The sequence below is a fragment of the Dendropsophus ebraccatus genome, chromosome 14 (genome assembly GCF_027789765.1).
Source record: "Dendropsophus ebraccatus isolate aDenEbr1 chromosome 14, aDenEbr1.pat, whole genome shotgun sequence".
NCBI lineage: Eukaryota > Metazoa > Chordata > Amphibia > Anura > Hylidae > Dendropsophus > Dendropsophus ebraccatus.
The window spans coordinates 42,548,837-42,567,243 of NC_091467.1; the positions used below are offsets into that span (position 1 = coordinate 42,548,837).

General features: G+C 44.5%; 1 protein-coding gene across 2 annotated transcripts in view; it reads right to left on the reverse strand.

Moving 5' to 3' along the window:
• Positions 1 to 471, reverse strand: part of HLF (HLF transcription factor, PAR bZIP family member) — a 33,175-nt gene extending 32,704 nt beyond the window's left edge. For both annotated transcript variants that reach the window (XM_069952131.1, XM_069952130.1), the window contains exon 1: positions 202 to 471. In XM_069952131.1, the coding sequence (XP_069808232.1) occupies positions 202 to 316 (115 nt within the window). In that variant the 5' untranslated portion in view covers positions 317 to 471. The remainder of the gene's footprint in view (positions 1 to 201) is intronic.
• Positions 472 to 18,407: the final 17,936 nt, after the last annotated feature.

Consider the following 18,407-nt stretch of genomic DNA (forward strand, 5'->3'; position numbering starts at 1 on the left):
AAAGCTGATATATAAAACAACTCAACCAGTTATCTGCTGTTTTACAATACTCTATCTGAACTAGCAAAGTGCTAAAAAAAAAAAAAAAACAGACTCTGCTACATCTTTCTTAACATTTATTGTAATGTACGCTATGACTACATATACTCATATTCATATTCACTATATTCATGCCAATAATAATCCGAGAACATTTCTTACCATCTTCGTGATGTAGCGGTAGTTTCAGAGGGTTCTCCAGCAGAGATTTCAGCACCCCATAGGTTGGAGGTATAAAAGTTGGGTTGAGCGGTAACACCCTCGACATCTTCTCCATCTTTGATCTTGTGCAGGGATTTCACAGCGGTGAAGTCAGGAAAAAGCAGGCTGAACTGTGCACTGGATAATACAGATACTTGTGCAGCCCAGTGACCTGTCACACTGCTTCTCCTGACTCTCCCACTGCAAATCCAGATCTGTGCAGTGAGGCTGTGATCATCCCCATCTCCATGTGCAGCAGCTGACAGGCGTGACGTCACCGCCACTCCTCCCTCCTAAAAAGGAATAGCTGGGAGGGTTTTCATACTGTTCCACTTACTGTACATGAATATCCTGGTTCTAGTTGCCAGCACACTGCTTTTTTCCCTTTCACAATTGCTGCTACTTAACTGCAAATTACAACTTCTCTTTACAATGTCCTTGCAGTCTAAATGAATCCTGCATGGTCGTGAACTTGCTAGAAAAACAAATGCATCCAGCCCGTAATGCTCTATTGGGAACAGACGGTATAGTGAATGCCTAAAATTACATCACTTACTGTATGCTCTTTTATTGCTTTAAATCAGCACGATTTAGAACCTAGGTTTTCATCAAGTGTCTGTACTAAGTGCAGCAGCTAAAACTGTATGAGCAATTCATTGCTTTTTATGTCTTAATAAGGTTTTATTCAATGGTTGTCTGGCCGTACATTTTTTGGCAGTCTGTAAAATGTAAAACTTTTTGTGTCCGTGAAAAGGAAATTTTTCTTTTTTCATTTACCAATGCTACTAATATGTTTATATCAGTATTCTGAACTATATACTGATATTACATATATCATGCTTTATTATTTCTTGCAGTTGTCCAATGCATCTGTAAAAATAAGAGATGAGGGAATCACTCGGAAATTTGTTTCGCAAAGTTTGCAAATATTTGTGCGAATTTGGGAATATTTGTGAATCGCATACAAACAAATTTTTTTTATTAAAACAGTCAAATAATAGTAGCTACAATAGTGGGACTCTTATAGAGTGGTGTGTTTTTTTCAACAGCTGTTGCTGTGACAGTGTCAAAATTGGAAAATGTCAATCAGCCTGTCAATCATTCAATTTCCCCATGGAAACTAATGGACGTTGGTGAATCTGCGGCATAATATCAGTTTTCTCCCAGGACAGCAGTGGGCATTGGTAAATGAGCACCCAGTGAAGTATCAAGATGGACACTGTGTTCACTGTGCCTTCCTATAGTGCACACCCAGCACCCAGTGACTTGGTATAATGAGCAACAGTCACCCAGTTACTTGGTATACTGGACAATGGCTTCACTGCTCCCACAGAAAACCACCCACAATCCCCCCCTCTCCTCTCTATCCCTATCTCTCTGTATTTCTCTCCCTGCTTTAACTGCTTGCTGCAACCTACTCTCCACTATGCACAGCCGACTGGCCGCCTCCAGGAAGGGAATCACCTTATATAGAGGGTGAGGGGCTATTGCCCAGTGGGGTTTGCAGATGATTGGACTGGTGCTAAGAATTATGGATAATCCCTTGCTCCTCCGCCAAAAGACAGTTCTGCAAACTAACATGTGCGTCCGCCATGTTTAGTGAATTTGCAAAGCGAATTTAATGCCCCATTTGCTGAGAATTGGAATTCGATTTCGGGGATTTATATTTGGATAGTAAATACTTGGCTAAGTAATGTTTAGAAAGTAAGAGTAATCTGTGGTTAAATGTAACAATTTGTTCTCTGTTATCAGCCATTTTTATTCAATGAGATATAGAAAAACAAATGTTGTTGGTACAGAGAGGGCTTTATATTAGTGTAGGCAACAACGGCCGTACTCTATGCAGTGTGGCACATTGCCTGTTCTTCTATGGGATCCTGGCCAGGGCGAATACGCATCGTATACCCTCCGGTCGGGATCCCATGCGGACCCGCAAATAACTGACATGTCAGTTTTCTGCGGCCGCAATTCAGTGAATAGCGGCCGTAGGAAACCCTGTCAGTTCACACAATAAAGCGAGCGGCTCCGACTGCTTGCTTCATTGTGTGCTGTGTGAAGCTCTGATGCGGGCGCGCGCTGATGCGCCCGCATCAGAACTCTGCGGCCAGAAATATCATCTGGCCGCTACTTAAGTACCGGAACAGCCGGTCTGATATGCAGTGGGAACATAGCCTAAAGGGGTATTAACATCTCAGCTGATTATCTCCTATCCATGGGCAGCAGATAGCTTATCACTGGGACTCAGACCGCTAGGACTCCCCAACATTCCTGAGAACATAAACATACTCATCCCTGCTTAGAGACGCTCATCGGTATGCACATCATTATTTCAGGGACAATTGTGTCTCTGTTCCTGGGATTGGTCAGGGCAGTGTCAGACTGTCTAAATGGTGGGCCCCCAGCTTTAGAACCTGCACTAACATTGACATGTCTCACTGGCTCTTCACTGGTGGGCCCCCAGGATCATTTCCTTTGGTGGGCCCCAGATACCCCAGTGCGACACTGTTATGGGATGCGGTATGAGAATTAAATACCCCTTTATCTACCAACACAAAATGTAATTAAAGTTTAATGCATACTTGTATAGACTGAAGCAATTATCAATATACCAGACAACTGGCAGCTTTGACCATGCCATATTACTGTCAGTCAATATGGATCACATCGCAATATGGGATCACTGATGCTTTTGACTTATTGCAGCATCTGAAATTGATGCAGAGTTGTAACTTTTAAAAACGTGTGTACTATACCCAGCAAGGAACACACATGACTGGCACATGCTCTGCCTGTTTATCACTCTCTATATCATGGATGAAAACATCAATAAGTTCAGAGGATACAAAGTGTACAGGACACGGCACCGCCTGACTCACTCATCTCTGTGTCACACCTATCATGGAATAACAAACTGGACTCATGCCACAGAAAACAACAGGCATGCCTGGAAGTGGCAGCACCAGCCTGGAACAGCTTACCTTTAAGGTTGACTTGGGGGTACGTCAGGGGCGTAGCTAGGGGTTAAGCCTAGGGGGGGCGAGTGAGTCTCAGTGGGCCCCCAACCAATTATGTTACCCATAGGGAACCTCAGTAGATGACAATGCTTTCCGAATAATAAAGGGTATTTTCTACTACATTATTCATAGTGCACAGGGACTGAGAACAGTGGAAAATTCTTTCTACATTTCACATACTGTATATAACCATGTAAAAATTTAAGGGGTTATCCAGCATTGCAAAAACATAGCAGCCTTTTTCCAGAAACAGTGCCACTCTCCCCCAAAGCTTGGATGTGGCAGTGCAGCTCAGTTCCAGTAAAAGAGAATGGAACCAAGTTGTAATACCACAAACAACATAGAGGAAGTTATGGCGCTGTATCTGTTTTCTAATTGACCATCCATCCATTCTTCTATCTCTTTATCTCATATCTATCTTAATCAGACAATCCCCCCCCCCCCCAAAAGATAGTATTCTGCATGTAGGCATCACCTCCAGCACCATCTCATGTAGGTAATCCCCCCGGTATGTATTTCCCATGCGGCCACCCCCTTCCCCAGCTGTAATCTCCCTGGTAATCCTCCTGGTGGTTAGACACCACCACTGTGAGTGGACTGTACCTCCAAATTAGGTACCCCTATTCAGTTAGGCAGCACATCCCATACCCCAACCCCTATAGATAACATCCTTCCCAGGAGTTAGCCATCCATCCACATAGGTCTCCTCCTCTATAACTAAGGAAACAAAAGCCATACTTACCTGCTGTGCGGTTGCAGTACTGTAGTCTTTTCATGTCAACTCTCTCCCTACTCTGTGAGCGCATGAGTGACATCACTCATGTCCAAAAGCTCTAAGGGAGGGAACAGCCTCTTGTGGCCACAACAGTGATTGGCAGGGTGGAGAGCCTATTCAATCACTGTGCCGCATTCAACCGTATGTTCTCGCATCAGGCACAGCATTTGCTAGCCATGTAGAAGCACGTAGTGCTGGCCAGGGGCCACCTACAGCCAATAGACATTTGTTAAGTCTGTCTGCAAAAGCAATAGCTTTTGCAGACAGCATTAACTGGTGAAATCTTCAGTGGGCCCCCTGCCTGTGTGGGCCCAGGAGCATCCGCCCCCTCTGCCCCCACCAAATTACGCTACTGGGGTACGTCTAACATAAAAAAATCAGAGAGATCAGACCCCCACTGTGGATAAGACTCAACTGGGGAGAGAGCCCAATGTGTTGAGTGGTGACAAATTGTGTAAAGTGCTTTGCAATGTGTTTGTGCTATATAAAGAAAAATGGACTATTGTCGAAGAAACAAAATTTTGGGCACTTTATACCAGGAAATAAAAGCATTTTTCTAGATCCTGGAAATACAGATGGATATATGAAAGGCACTACGTGTCATGCCGACCTAAAGCCCCATTCACAGTAATCCTTTCTGTCATTGTGGACCAGCAATGACGGAGAGGATTATGGATGTGTTCGGTAACTGCCCACATTAACATGGCCTGTGTTATGGCTTGCCAGTACTGTTTGCGGCACAGATCACGGCCCATTTATGGATCTGTTGCAAACACGGAAGTGTAAAAGGGTCCATTAAAATCAATGGGTACTATACTGTCTGTAATCTCTAATTGTGGACAGTGTTATACTGATGCGTTAAAGGACCTTCCCCAATCAGAAGAATGAACAGGGAGCAGCACTTCCTCACGGTCAATTATTTCTATCCAAGCAGCCCCATATACTTGTAATGGAGCTGCCTACATGGAGATCACTGAGAGCCAAAGAGTGAAATTCACAACCGTGTACCTTTCCCAGCTCATTTTCCTGAAGCATGTGAAATGTCAAGAGTTTTTCTTTTATGACTTTTATGATTTTGAATAAATAATATTTTGTTCTGGTTACCAAATAGATACATTATCCATTGGATGGTGTAGGTTACATGTTAAGGTAGTGCAGGGCTAAAATAGAGAGTAATCTGAATACAGATTAAGGCTATGTTCACACTGCATATGAGTCGGATGCATACGAACCGCGAACATACGCCCGTAGTACAGTTATGCTTCCCTAGCTTGTTTCGAAGCGATCTGAGGCAGGTCATTTACTTGGAAATCTTCGCCCAGCCCTGTAAACGACACAGAACCTTTTGGATCGAAAAATCAAGTTCAATTTGGCTGAAATAAGTACTCCGTACGGGACCGCATTGAAATCCACGGCCGTGAGTTTCAACATTTCCGTCCTCAAACAATGGTCTTGTTCATTTTTCACGGCGCCGTATATGATCCGGCTGTAAGCTCATACGTAGTGTGCATTGTGCGGGCGTATATCGTATACTTTCAAGCAAACGCATCAACCTCAAAACTACGTGCGTATATTCACGGTTCGCACTACGGCCGGAATCATACCCAGTGTGAACATAGCCTAGAGGAGAAGTCTGTTGGGGGGGGGGGGGGGGGGGGTAAAAAAATCATTTTGGCCAGGGGATTGGGGAACCTGCCAAAAAATGTATGCTTACCGGACCTTGTGGCCATGCTGCACGGAATCACCAGGCTCCGATACCCCGCCGCGTGTGAATTCCTACCGGCTGTGGGGTACATCACCACCCGGCTGAAAGGTCACTAAAGGGTGACATTTAGACTGCTCAGCCAATGAGTGACTGTAGCGGTGTCCCGTACCAGTCACTGACTGGCTGAGCAGGGCATCTGTCAGCTGAGTTGTGACATAGCAGCAGGGGAGATATGCAGACTGTGAGTGGGGGTCCAGGTACGCGGGCACTGGGACAGGTAAATATACCTTCTTATTATTATGTTCCCCCTACCCCCAAACTAAAATGATTTCTTGCCCCCCGCCGGACTTCTCCTTCAAGGGTGTGTTCACACATTGCACTTATGTTGTGTTTCCACTGTGGTCTTGCCACAATTTTCCAAAACTGTTTAAAAATGCTGCAATTTTAACACATTTAAGCAAAATGCAGCAAAACCTAAGAGATTTTGGAAAATTCACAAAACAGTTAATGAACTTAAAGGAGAAGTCCGGCAAAAAATTTTACTCAAAGCGTAACTATAATTTCAGTAGCCAAAAAATGAAATTCCTCAAATAAAAAGCCCACGTGTTACCCTTTAAAAAGAGCCCTAAACTGCGTTGATAGCATGTACGCTCGCTGAGATATCCCCAGTTGTTTGGCTCAGAGGAATAAATGAATTTTTCTTCTGGCTGAGAGAATGTGGGCGTGGCCTATCCCTCATCTCCCTGGCTGCGTCCCTCTATCCACTAACCAGCACCTTAGCAGATGTAACACACATAGCAGGATTAGATACAGCCCCAGCATACAGTATCACAATGTAAGATTAGATTCAGAGCCCCAGCCGATGGTATCACACACAGTGGGATTAGATACAGTCATCTGCTCTCATTACACTGTAAGATAATGTCAGCTCCAGCTCTTGCCCTGTGCTGCTCCTCACACACAACACCCTCAGCTCTGCTATGTGACCTCTGTGAGTGGAGGGGGGAGAACGTGCTGCTAGGAGGTGGGGGAGGAGGCTTTGTTTATGTTTCTCTCTGTGTCAGGGCTGTTATCTGATCCTCCTGTCAGAGTCCGTACACTCAGGACGGATCTGCAGGGAGGGGGCGTGTCCAGCAGGAATGCAGAAATAAGTCACAGCCAGAGAGGGCTATAAGGGCTTAATCAGCCTTCTGTATTTAAAAAACTGTTCATTTTAGGTTATTAATGTATATTGGAAAAATTCTTATCATGACCTAAGCTAACTAAAACTGAATGGTCAAAATATTTTATAGTTGCGCTTTAAGTATTGTATTGCCCCCAAAAAGTTATCCAAATCACCAATATACACTTAATACTGGAAATGCTTATAAAGTGATGGCAGGGGGATGCTCAGTGTCCCTCCAGTGCCCTGTGTCCCTCAGCGTCCCTCTGCCATCATCCTCTCCAGCAGCCATAGCCCGCACAGCTCTGGGAGTCGGGTTGTGACATCACCATTTTATCCAGGAAGTGAAGCCTTGATGCAGTAGTAAGTGCAGGGAAAAAAACATAAGAATTTCCCATAATAAGTGTATAATGGTGATTTGTATAACTTTTGAGGGACAATACAATGCTTTAATAAAAATTTTTGATGGGCTTCTCCATTAAAACAGATATAAATGAACTGAATGATGAATGTTTCTGTTCCCTCCTGGACCTTTGTGAGGCCATGAACTGTGACATGCGACATCTCTGCAGTGTACTTAAGGTGAGTTTCCCTAAGGTTCGTCATAGAATGGCCCCTTTTTTGTATTGGTATGGGTTTATTAGTATGTTAGTTCTTCTATTACGCATTATAGAGAGGAGTCACAGTAGAGATGGGTCATCACCTTCAATTACACGCACATCAGGGAGCTAGAAAACAGCACCACCAACTGCCTCCTTAGTGTACTACACTAGTTAAGAGAAATATCCAGAAGGTAGGCTGAGCTATTATAATGAGCTCCCCTTAAGAGGCAGCTGTGGCTAGAATTCACTAAGTAGTTGAGTGCAGCTGTGGCAGGAGCAACATCCTCTGAAGGGACTACAGACTGTAAGGAGATTTGTTGGAGTCAGCTTAACTATCAAGACTAGGAAAGTGCAACCTACAAGTGTGACCAGAGAAGGAGAAGCATACAAACCACTCTTCTAGGTACTGTACTATACTGAGGGATAATTATTTGAAGTGCCTTAGTCCTTCTGGGACCTGAAAAGTTGTGGCCTGGCCCGGATGGCCCAAAAATCCTTTCATTTCACTTCTGATTCACTATCTATTCAACCACAAAAGGGTGACCCACATACACGACCAAACTCCAGTGAAAAAACAGTGACCCATCTCTGGCCGACTGCCATCTTAGGGACCTATTCCACGGAGCGATAATCGGCCGAATCGTGTCATCGGCTGATCGTTTATTTAGGCTTAAACCTAAAATCATCGGTCACCCACCGCGCATTGCTGCGTGGAATAGCGGTGCGCAGTGGGCGACCGACAATTTGAGAAGCAGCATACATTACCTCTAGCAGGGCTTCTCCTCCGCTCCGTCTTCATCCTGGTCCCACTCGCAGCAGCAGCTTTGGTGCCGCCTGACTGAGCTGTCAGACCGCTCAGCCAATCACAGGCTCGGACCGCTGCGGCCAGTGATTGGCTGCGCGGTCTGACAGCTCAGTCAGGCCGCTCCAGAGTTGATGCTGCCCCGCGGGACCCGGGGAAGAAGACGGAGCGGAGGAGAAGCCCTGCTAGAGGTAATGTATGTTGCAAGGACATCGGTAACGATGTCCCTGTAGCCCTCGCTAACGATTGTCGGGCCGTGAAATAGGCCCAGTAAACGAGCGCCTATCTAGCAGATCGGGCCCTGCTCGGCCCGTGGAATAGGACCCTTAGACACACAGTATAAAGGAACTGTTCAAGTTGTATACCTTAACTGCAAATAAAAGTCACTGTTGCACCTCACTGCCTCGACTCCCTGTTGTCTGATTTTTTTCTGCACCTTATCACCATCAAGGTCTTCTCCATTAACACCTCAGGCAGCAGTAATAGAGGAGCCTTAGGGGGAACTACAAGTACCATCATCACCAAACACATCTCCATGTGCAGGACCAGATGCAATGGGATGTATAGAATTTCAGTACCGGAGTAAAACCGGCTCCCCTCTCACCTGGCTAAGTTGTGCAAGATCGAGGCACAACTCTCCATGCGTATATTTTCAAAGAAGAATTGGTGGATCCAGCACGACCAGAGAGTTCAAAGGAAAAACTGTTAAAACATTAAACTTTAATCCATGTTACGGTTAAAACTTGGATCCATATTGGAGTGAAGTGGCGACTAGACGACGCGTTTCGCGCATGCGTACTTACTCATGTCTGAGGTCGTCACTATGGGTGGTGTTTAAGAGACCAACTTTGGCCAATGAAAAACAGTGTGGCATGTCACATGACACAAAGTGTGTATGCCTTGATTGAAACAACTGTGTTAAAAAGCAGAAATCTGTGATATGTATTCTTGAAACAAAGCTATGTAACATAACGGTGCCTACACCACGGAGTATAGTGTCAACACTTCCTGGATAAAACAGATATACCAGTACTTCAAATTTATTTCAGGAGCGCAGTATGAAACCGCACATAGGTTGGCTATCAGAACAAACGCTATATCTGTATGGGATGCTAAGGGGTGTGCTAAATACGCTAATAAAAAATCAAACAATGTCGAAAAATATATATATATATATCCTTTCCTCTAATGCTTTATATTATTACGTATATTGGAATCTAAAAAAACATATGCACAAAAAAGAAAGAAGCAAACAATTCAAGCAAAACGTAAGTCTGAATACACTCCTATGAAATTGACTATTTAAATCCAACAAGAGGAAGTGACATCACAAGTAGGAGGATACAGAGTGTATATGTATAGATAATGTTATAGTTTTATATACACTCTGTATCCTCCTACTTGAGATGTCACTTGTTGGATTTAAATATGGCTACTTCTCACTGTATTAACCAAGCCTCTGATTAAGAGACCAGTCCGGTCTAGAAACCCGTCATGCTGAGCCTTTTATACATGTTTTTATTATTTTAATAAAGTAGTTTTACACATCATCTGTTGGGAGTAGCTGCACCTGTTATACCTGCTGGAAATTGGAGAGGAGGTCTGCACCATGGACAAGAGTGGCGCTGTTTCTGGATACATTTTCTTCTTCATTAGACAAAAACTTTTAACACATCAAAAGTTTTGATCCTTCGGGATCTGAGTGTTAGTACCCCCACAGATCTCTAAAACGCGCCGGATGAAGCGCGCAGTTATGCGTTTCACTCTCCAACTTTGTCGCCTTTTCCTCTGGGACCACTCATTATCTTCTCACCCAGTAAACTTCAATTGTTTACTGCAAAAAGAAACCTCTTTTTCTTTCTATTATCACCCACCTGCAAATTACAGCAGCCATCACCAATGTCAAGTGCAAGGTAAACTTTATATTTGGATTAGTAATTTGTGAATGACTCATAGATTCAAAGAGCTTGATACTTTTCCTTTCGTACCCAGCCACCTCCAAACATGAAAAAATAGAGAAAAGTTCCCATGGATAAAACCATACAGCCAAATCACAGTGTTTTGCTATGGAACAGGTGCATGAAATACCCAGCTGATAATATTCAGAGTTGGAGTGTAATTACGAATCATTATTAGGCTTTTGAAATGCGGTTGTCTGCTGCGATCTCCAATGCTCTAAGAGATAAAATAGGAACCTTGGTGGTTCTAAAGAAACACATTAACCAGTAATTGGAGCCTCTGAATACAAAGCATACAGTGCAGTCAAAAACTGGAGGCAAATCTTTACTGATTACAGCATTTATTTATTCTGACTTTGTTAAAAACAAATCAATGGATACGGCTTGAAGACGTGGAGGTGATTCTTCACTTCCTCATCAAATTCTTCTTGATTTGTACAAGATGAGCTATGCAACTGGGAATACAAAAGGAGGTTCTGCTGCAAAGAAAAGACCGCAAAAAGCCGAACACTCTTGGCTCGCTCTAGAGAAGAGTCTTTCATTAATGGATTTAATAGCAGTGAGTACATGGGGCACATTATTTATTAAATTGGGTGTATCAAAATTACGAGAGCTTTACAGGATAAAGACAGACAGGAGAGGGTCTACGGTTCCCCATTCAAGTGGAATAGCTCCATTTTTGTTGCACCAACTATATTGCAAACATAACTTTAATACAAGGGTATTCTGAATTGTAAGATTTTTCTAAGGATGTGGCCAGTGAGGAGGGAAAAATGCCCTATAGTTACCTTCCTTGCTCCCCCTGCCTCCCCCCGAGGTAGACTATGCTCCTGACGGCCCCATTGCTGCCAAAATATCCCATTATTGAATCTGCTACTGAAAATGTTTTAGATCTATTAGTTAACAATGCTCCAACAGTGCCTGGGCCTGAAGAAGAGCCCAGGAGTCGGGATTTACTGAAACAGTGTCATAGCAAAACTTGACAGCTTGGCTTATGTCTAGATGCTTTGGGGGCAATACAAATACTTTATCTAGTCTATTTTTGATAGACTTAACAATAGCGGGGGGGGGGGGGGGGGGCATAAGATCTGGTGGTAATAATAATTAAATGTATGACCAATGTGGAATACAGACAATAGGCATGATGTAAAAAGATATCTAAGCTCAGGATAGAGCCACTCACTGCACCTCACCCCAAGATGCAGGATGAGAACATTACAGTTCCTGGACATTCAGCTCCAGGCCCGCACATGTACATAAGTCTACAGGGGCCTGCACTTAGCTCCCCGCTGATTATTCCTGAACCTTTTGGAGAAGCTTATCTTACCATGAACAAAGGGATGTATGTATGTGTGTGTAAGGGGGAGTTACACTGGGAGAATCACTAATAGAGAAGTATCTGGGTGGACTTGTAGATAATAGACTACAGAACATCACACAATGTCAGTCAGCTGCTTCTAAGGCCAGACTGATATTGTCATGCATTAAAACAGGAAGGACTCTCAGGACAGGGATATAATATTACCGCTTTATAAAGCTTTGGTGCGGCCTCATCTGGAGTATGCTGTTCAGTTTAAGGCCAGGTTCACACAGTGTAAGACAGCGGTCGTGTCACTAATCAGCTACTGTCAGTGAAGTTAATGCCGGCTGGTACAGCAGTATCGGCTGGATGAACTTCACTACTTTTGATTTGGAGTGCGGGCACATTCGGGTGTGCCCACATTCCAAATAACCATAGCCGACAATGTAAAGTGCAGCTGGAGCCGCACTATACATTGTCTGCTCTGTCAGTTTTGTGCGGCCACTATTTAATGAATAGCGGCCGCACAAAACTGACAGTCAGTTTTCTATGCAGCCACAAGGAATCCCATCCAGATTGTATATAGAGTGTATACACTCCAGCTGGGATTTCATAGGACACAATGTTATTTTAATTTTCAATAAATAGGGTCCGGTGTTGCAACGGCCGTAATTTATTGAAAATTTACAATGTGTGAACTAAGCCTTAGGCTTCAAAACAAGCTTAGACAAGTTCTTAGACCGAAATAACATAAATGTATATGTATAGAATGTAAAATTGGCAGGATGGCACAAACCAAGCGTTGCATTCGGGTCCTGAAATGTTAAGCTACACAACTGGGTAAGGGGTTAAGCTTGGCATTAATTTTCTCAATTTTACCATGACATTTTATTAGAAATACTGTATATTAGCTCTGTTCCAGTTAAAGGAACCAGTGGCCGAGTTGTAAACGCGGTATTTCTGACTATTTTGCAGCTGAAACACTAAATAGCCCTGTAATAACTCTCTTTCCTTTCACCTCATTTATTACACAGTGTGAATGAATCACAAACACTTAATGAAGACCCTCAATTATCATGGAGCTTTTGTCATAATCGCTCAGGTATAAAAAAGAGAAGCTAATCATAGACAATGCAAACCCACAGGATCATTATCATCCACTGAGTACACGGAGAGGGGATGACGTAAACTCAGAAAGAATTATACTGTATATTTGCATATTGCTGGTTCATATATGGGCAGACCCGGACCACGGAGAAAAAAAACATTTACAGTGTTTACCTAATAATTGAAACATTCAATTTGATGACATAAATTTGCTGTAAGCTGCCATGTTACTACCAGTTTTGGTTAAAAAAGTAAAATCCTTACAGTAGGTATAAAAAAAAGTATGACATTATCTGTTGTGGTGTTAAAGGGGTTTGTCTGCCAATCCGTCCATCCTCATGGCATTAGTTCACACCAAGATATCACTCATTCTGCCAATCACCTGCTAAGAGAAGTATCGGTGATCGTGCAGATCTTGCTTGCAGTGTTACCAGAAATTGGCTGCAGTTTTCATGAGCTTCACCTGTGTTCAGTCTTTCTCAATTCGATTACTAATGCTAAATTTACACGAGGCGATTATTGGCCCGATCGTACGATTAACGATTTCGAAGTAACGATTTTTTTTAATAACGATCAGTGTTTAGACGGTACGATATATCGTACGGAAAAATCGTTTTGCGATCGCGCGCCCGCAGCCCGGCCCAGCCGCAGCCCGCCCCCCTGCTCAACCGCAGCCCCCTGCGCCGCTCCGATCGCAACCCCCGCCACTCCGATCGCCACCCCCGCCGCTCCGATCGCCACCTCCGCCGCTCCGATCGCCACCCCCGCCGCTCCGATTGCCCCCCTGTCGCCGCTACGATCGCCCCCCCCGCCGCCGCTACGATCGCCCCCCCCCCCCCCCCGCCGCCGCTACGATCGCCCTCCCGCTCCGATCGCCCCCACCGCCGCAGCCAAGAGCATACGTTACCTGCTCCGCGCAGCAGGTATTCCGACATCCCCGGCTCCCTTTTCATCGCATTGATTTGCTGAAGAGATGAGCCGGGAATTTCAACTGGCGCCAATCAATGCGCTGAAGAGGGGAGCCGGGGATCTCGAAGACCTGCTGCGCGGAGCAGGTAACGTATGCTCTTGGCCGCGGTGGTGGGGGCGATCGGAGCGGCGGCGATCAGAGCGGCGGCGGGGTGGCGATCAAGCCAGTGCGGGGGTCTGCGGATGAGCGGGGGGCCGGGCAGCCTGGGGGGGGGGTGGGACGGGCGGCGGGCGGGGCTGCGGGCGGCGGGCGGCCGGACTATCACGCGACGACTGTTTACACGGAACGATCGGCCAATTTTTTGCGAACTACGAACGACGATTTATGAACATGTTAAAAGATCAAAATGAACGATTTTTCGATCGTTCACCGCGTTTACACGTAGGATTATCGTTCGAATTCGATCGTTATCACGAAAATTCGCCCGATAATCGCTCCGTGTAAACGTAGCATTATGGTGCGTTTACACAGGCAGATTTATCTGTTAGATTTTTGAAGCCAAAGCCAGGAACAGGCCATAAACAGGGAACGGGTCATAAAGAAAAGACTGAGATTTCTCCCTTTTTCAAATCCATTCTGGGGTTTGGCTTCCAAAATCTGTCAGATAAATCTGCCTGTGTAAACACACCATTACTTAGGGTCCATTTACACAGAGAGATTATCTGACAGATTATCTGCCAAAGATTTAAAGCCAAAGCCAGGAATGAATTTGAAAAGAGGAGAAATCTCAGGCTTTCCTTTATGACCTGATCTCTGTTTATAGTCTGTTTCTGGCTTTGGCTTCAGATCTTTGGCAGATATTCTGTCAGATAATCTTTCTGTGTAAATGGACTCTTACTTATTTTACCGAAATGTTCTTCTCTTTATTAAGCTTTCTTTCACTAACCATTTGATATCATAGCTCCCAACTTTTTGAACAGCCAAAGAGGGACACTTGTGGTTCAATCTAGGAAAATTTTACAGACCTTTCTATACTTTTTAATGCAAGGACGCAATCACACGTACATGCTCTTCTGCAGTAACTGTCCGCATTTGCAGGAACCCGCTGTCACATAGGTGACAGAGACACACAATTGCTTAATCATTGTTTTGTGTCACCGAACATGACCCCAAAACGGACCTGTAACACCTACAGATGTGTGTATGAGGCCATATTATCTGCATGTGTAAAATGATATGTGATTCATCTGGACATGATGTGGGATTCATCTGGATATGACAATTTTTAGGATCCAATTTGCTTTCTACAGCAACATATAAAGTTTATTAATGCAAATCTTATTTCTAAGTCAAAAAGAGGGACATAAAAGGGACAAAGCAAGACAGAGAGACTTGCCTCAAAAGTAGGAACTGTCCCTCCAAAAGAGGGCCACTTGGGAGGTATGTCCCTATAGGGCAAAGGGCGCTGAGGATGAAGGTAAGTGCAGGAATCTAATCACTTTCATTGTTAGGAACTGAGTTGTGGTGACCGCCCAGTTGACAGTCTAGGCCCTCATCAGCATACCCGGTGTAACAGGCCAGAGTATACCCCCAGCCCAGACTATACCCGGGGTTAAAATGGCCTAGGCTAGATTATACCCCGGGTATATTTTGGCCTAGGCTGTTTTATACCCCGGGTATATTCTGGCCTAGGCCAATTCATACCCCCTCAGGCCATTTTATACCCCCATGAAATCAGCAGCAGTGAGTGATAGACACAAGAAATACTTAATTTTTCAACCGTGGTATTGGGGATTCGGCTTTGTCTGTGAGATAAGTGAGAATCTACTGATGGAAATCTGAAAAATCTAAACATATAGGGGGAGATTTATCAAACATGGGGGGAGATTTATCAAACATGGTGTAAAGTGAAACTTGCTCAGAAACTGGCCTAGCAATTAATTCACCTTTTATTTTCCAAAGAGCCTGTGAGAAATGAAAGGTGGAATCTGATTGGTTGCTAGGGGCAACTGAGCCAGCTTCACTTTACACCATGTTTGATAAATCCCCCCCTAATAAGGACATTTTGTGCACTTCATAAATACCTGTCCAAGACTTATTAGGGGTTTTGCGCTATTTTACATCAGTTTTCATTGCCTGCACTGTTTTTCAATGTATGCAAGGGGGAGGGGGGTGTTCTATTAACTAGTTTTCATTATATTTGTCAAGTGCAAATTTAAATTTTTTTTTGCTTAAAATCCTCCCCTAGGTTCACACTGTGTTATTGCAGTCCATTTTTTTCCCATTCGTTTTTTGCAAAATGGATGAGAAAAAAAGGAAGCATTAGTGTGCCTCCATTTTGATCAGTTTTCCACTAGGGCAGCTTCACACGTACCGGATCGGCAGCGGATTTCACGCTGCGAGTTTGCAGCCAAATCCGCTGTGGATCCTGTACTGTGAGGCTGAATGGGTCCCATACACGCAGCGGATCCGCTGCATGTATGGGACCCGGCCCCTTTAACCCCCCCCCCGCCGCTGGCCGCACTCAGCCCCGGCCCCGAGCATACATAACTTGCTTGCCGCCGCGGCTGTGTGCGACGCTTCCGCCTCCCCATCAGCCAATCAGGCAGCACTGATTGGCTGATGGGGAGCGAGGGGCCAGGGCTGAGGGCTGAGGGCTGAGGGCTGCGGGCGGGCGGGCGGGCGGCGGGGGGGGGGGTTAAATGGGACCGATTCAGCTTCACAGTTCAGGATCCGCAGCGGATTTCGGTGCAAACTAGCAGCCTGAAATCCGCTGCGGATCCCGTATGTGTGAAGCTAAAGGCACCATTCCATAATAAAAAAACCTGATAAAAATGCATCATTTTTTTTACGTACACAAATACTGTGGTTGACTGCATTTTTGTGTACACTACAAAGAAATGCGTTTTGATCCGTTTTTCAATCCATTTTTTTTTGTTCCAAAAAAGGATGAAAAAAAAACGTTCTGCAAAAAACACATAAATTATGCAATAAATTTTCATAAATTTTAATTAAATGTATCAAGGCACTTGCGTCTAATGATGATTTTTGTGCAAGAACCGTAAAATTTTGCACAGCCCATAAAAACCTCCTCCTGCTTAAATAGTGCAGATGATGCAGTGATGGGACAACGCCATCTACTGTCAGTTCAATGTAAGCACTGTACTGTATATCCCAACCAGAGGAAGCAGCTGTGTGTCCGAGTATGATAAAAAAAAAAATCTGCACTCTTTTCAACAAATTAGAGATAAAGTGAAAAAAAAAAACGTGAAGTGATGACATTATGGCCTGGAGGAATATAGTCTGGCCTAGGCTATTTTACACCCCCTGGTATAGAATGTATCCCCTGGGGTATACTGTAGCCTGGGCTAGAACTGAGAAAACCAGTGATATGATAAATTGGAAGGACATAGTCTGGCGGGGTATATTGTGGCCTGGGCTAGACTGTCTCCAGGTTTATAGCCTAGGCTATATTACACCCCTGGTTATGAAAATATATGCCCTGGGATATACTTTGGCCTGGGCCAGGGGTGAGAAAACCAGTGAAGTAATAACATTATGACCCGGAGAGATATAGCATGACCTAGGCTGTTTTACACCCCCAGGTGTAGGGTTTATCCTCAGGGGTATACTGTGGCCTGATTCGACATTACTGGCATAATTAGGGTGTTTCTAATGCTGCCACTTCAGAGGGTAGTGTCAGTGCCATCACTGTTTTGGCTGCAGATTGTCTTCAGCCACTAGAGACCACTCTCTTCTCCCAGCACCAGTGCCAGGCAGGGAGGTCACTCATCCAACATGCAAAGATGGTGGTGTACTGCAGGGAGCCAGGTAAGTATGTGAGCTCCTACTAATAGGGGGATGCCCACATGTGGGGTTTAACCTAATGGAGCTGTGTGAGGGGATTGCCTGGGGAGGGGGGATTTTGACAGCATGTTCAGACTACATAAGTACTGTTATAATCACAGCCGTAGTTGATCACGTCCGTGATTACTACGGTACTTACATAGTGCTGCCGCTGAGGGAATCCCGGCCGGAGTGTATAAACATAGTATACACTCCAGCCTGGATCCCTAGCGATGCCTCAAGAACCCTGTCAGTTGTCAGTTGTGAGCAGCGGAGAATCCCGCCCGCATCCGAATTCAGCGGCAGTAAAGATCTTCTCAGACACCGGCCGAGCCGAGCGGGAACCGATAAAGGGGTTAAGGGGGCAGCTGAATTATGCACAGGACCTGCCAGGACCTTAGCTCGTAGCGGATCTCGCTGCAAAACTCGCAGAGAGATTTCCGCTGCGAGTCGGTCAGTGTGAATGTACCCTTAAGGTGCATAGTTTAATACACTACTGGGCTATTGCCGGCTCTAAGAGCAACCTTGTTTTTGTATTTTGTGTTTTTGTAAGAATTACTATACTTGCCACACTTTGTATTACATGCTACCATATTTTCCCAAAAATAAGATAGTGCCTTATATTTATTTTTGCTCCCAAAGAGGCACTACGTCTTACTTTTGTCTTTTCTTGTTTTTTTTTTAACTTATTTCTCTCACCTTTCTGCTCTCAACCCGGGCCCTTCCTCCCTGGGTGGCGGCCTTACTTTCTGGGGGTTCCTTATTTTCGGGGGTATGCCTTACTTTGGGTTACTTATTAGGCTACTTGGGGTGTCTTATTTTAGGAGAATGTCTTATTTTCAGAGAAACACAGTATATTTGCTGTACTCTGCACAGTATGTATTATTTATATAAGCATGTATGTACCTACCCGTGTTGTTCGAAAATAAAAATGTATGCTCCAAAAAATAAAAAATGGCCAGACCACTTTAGTATTTTAGCACCTC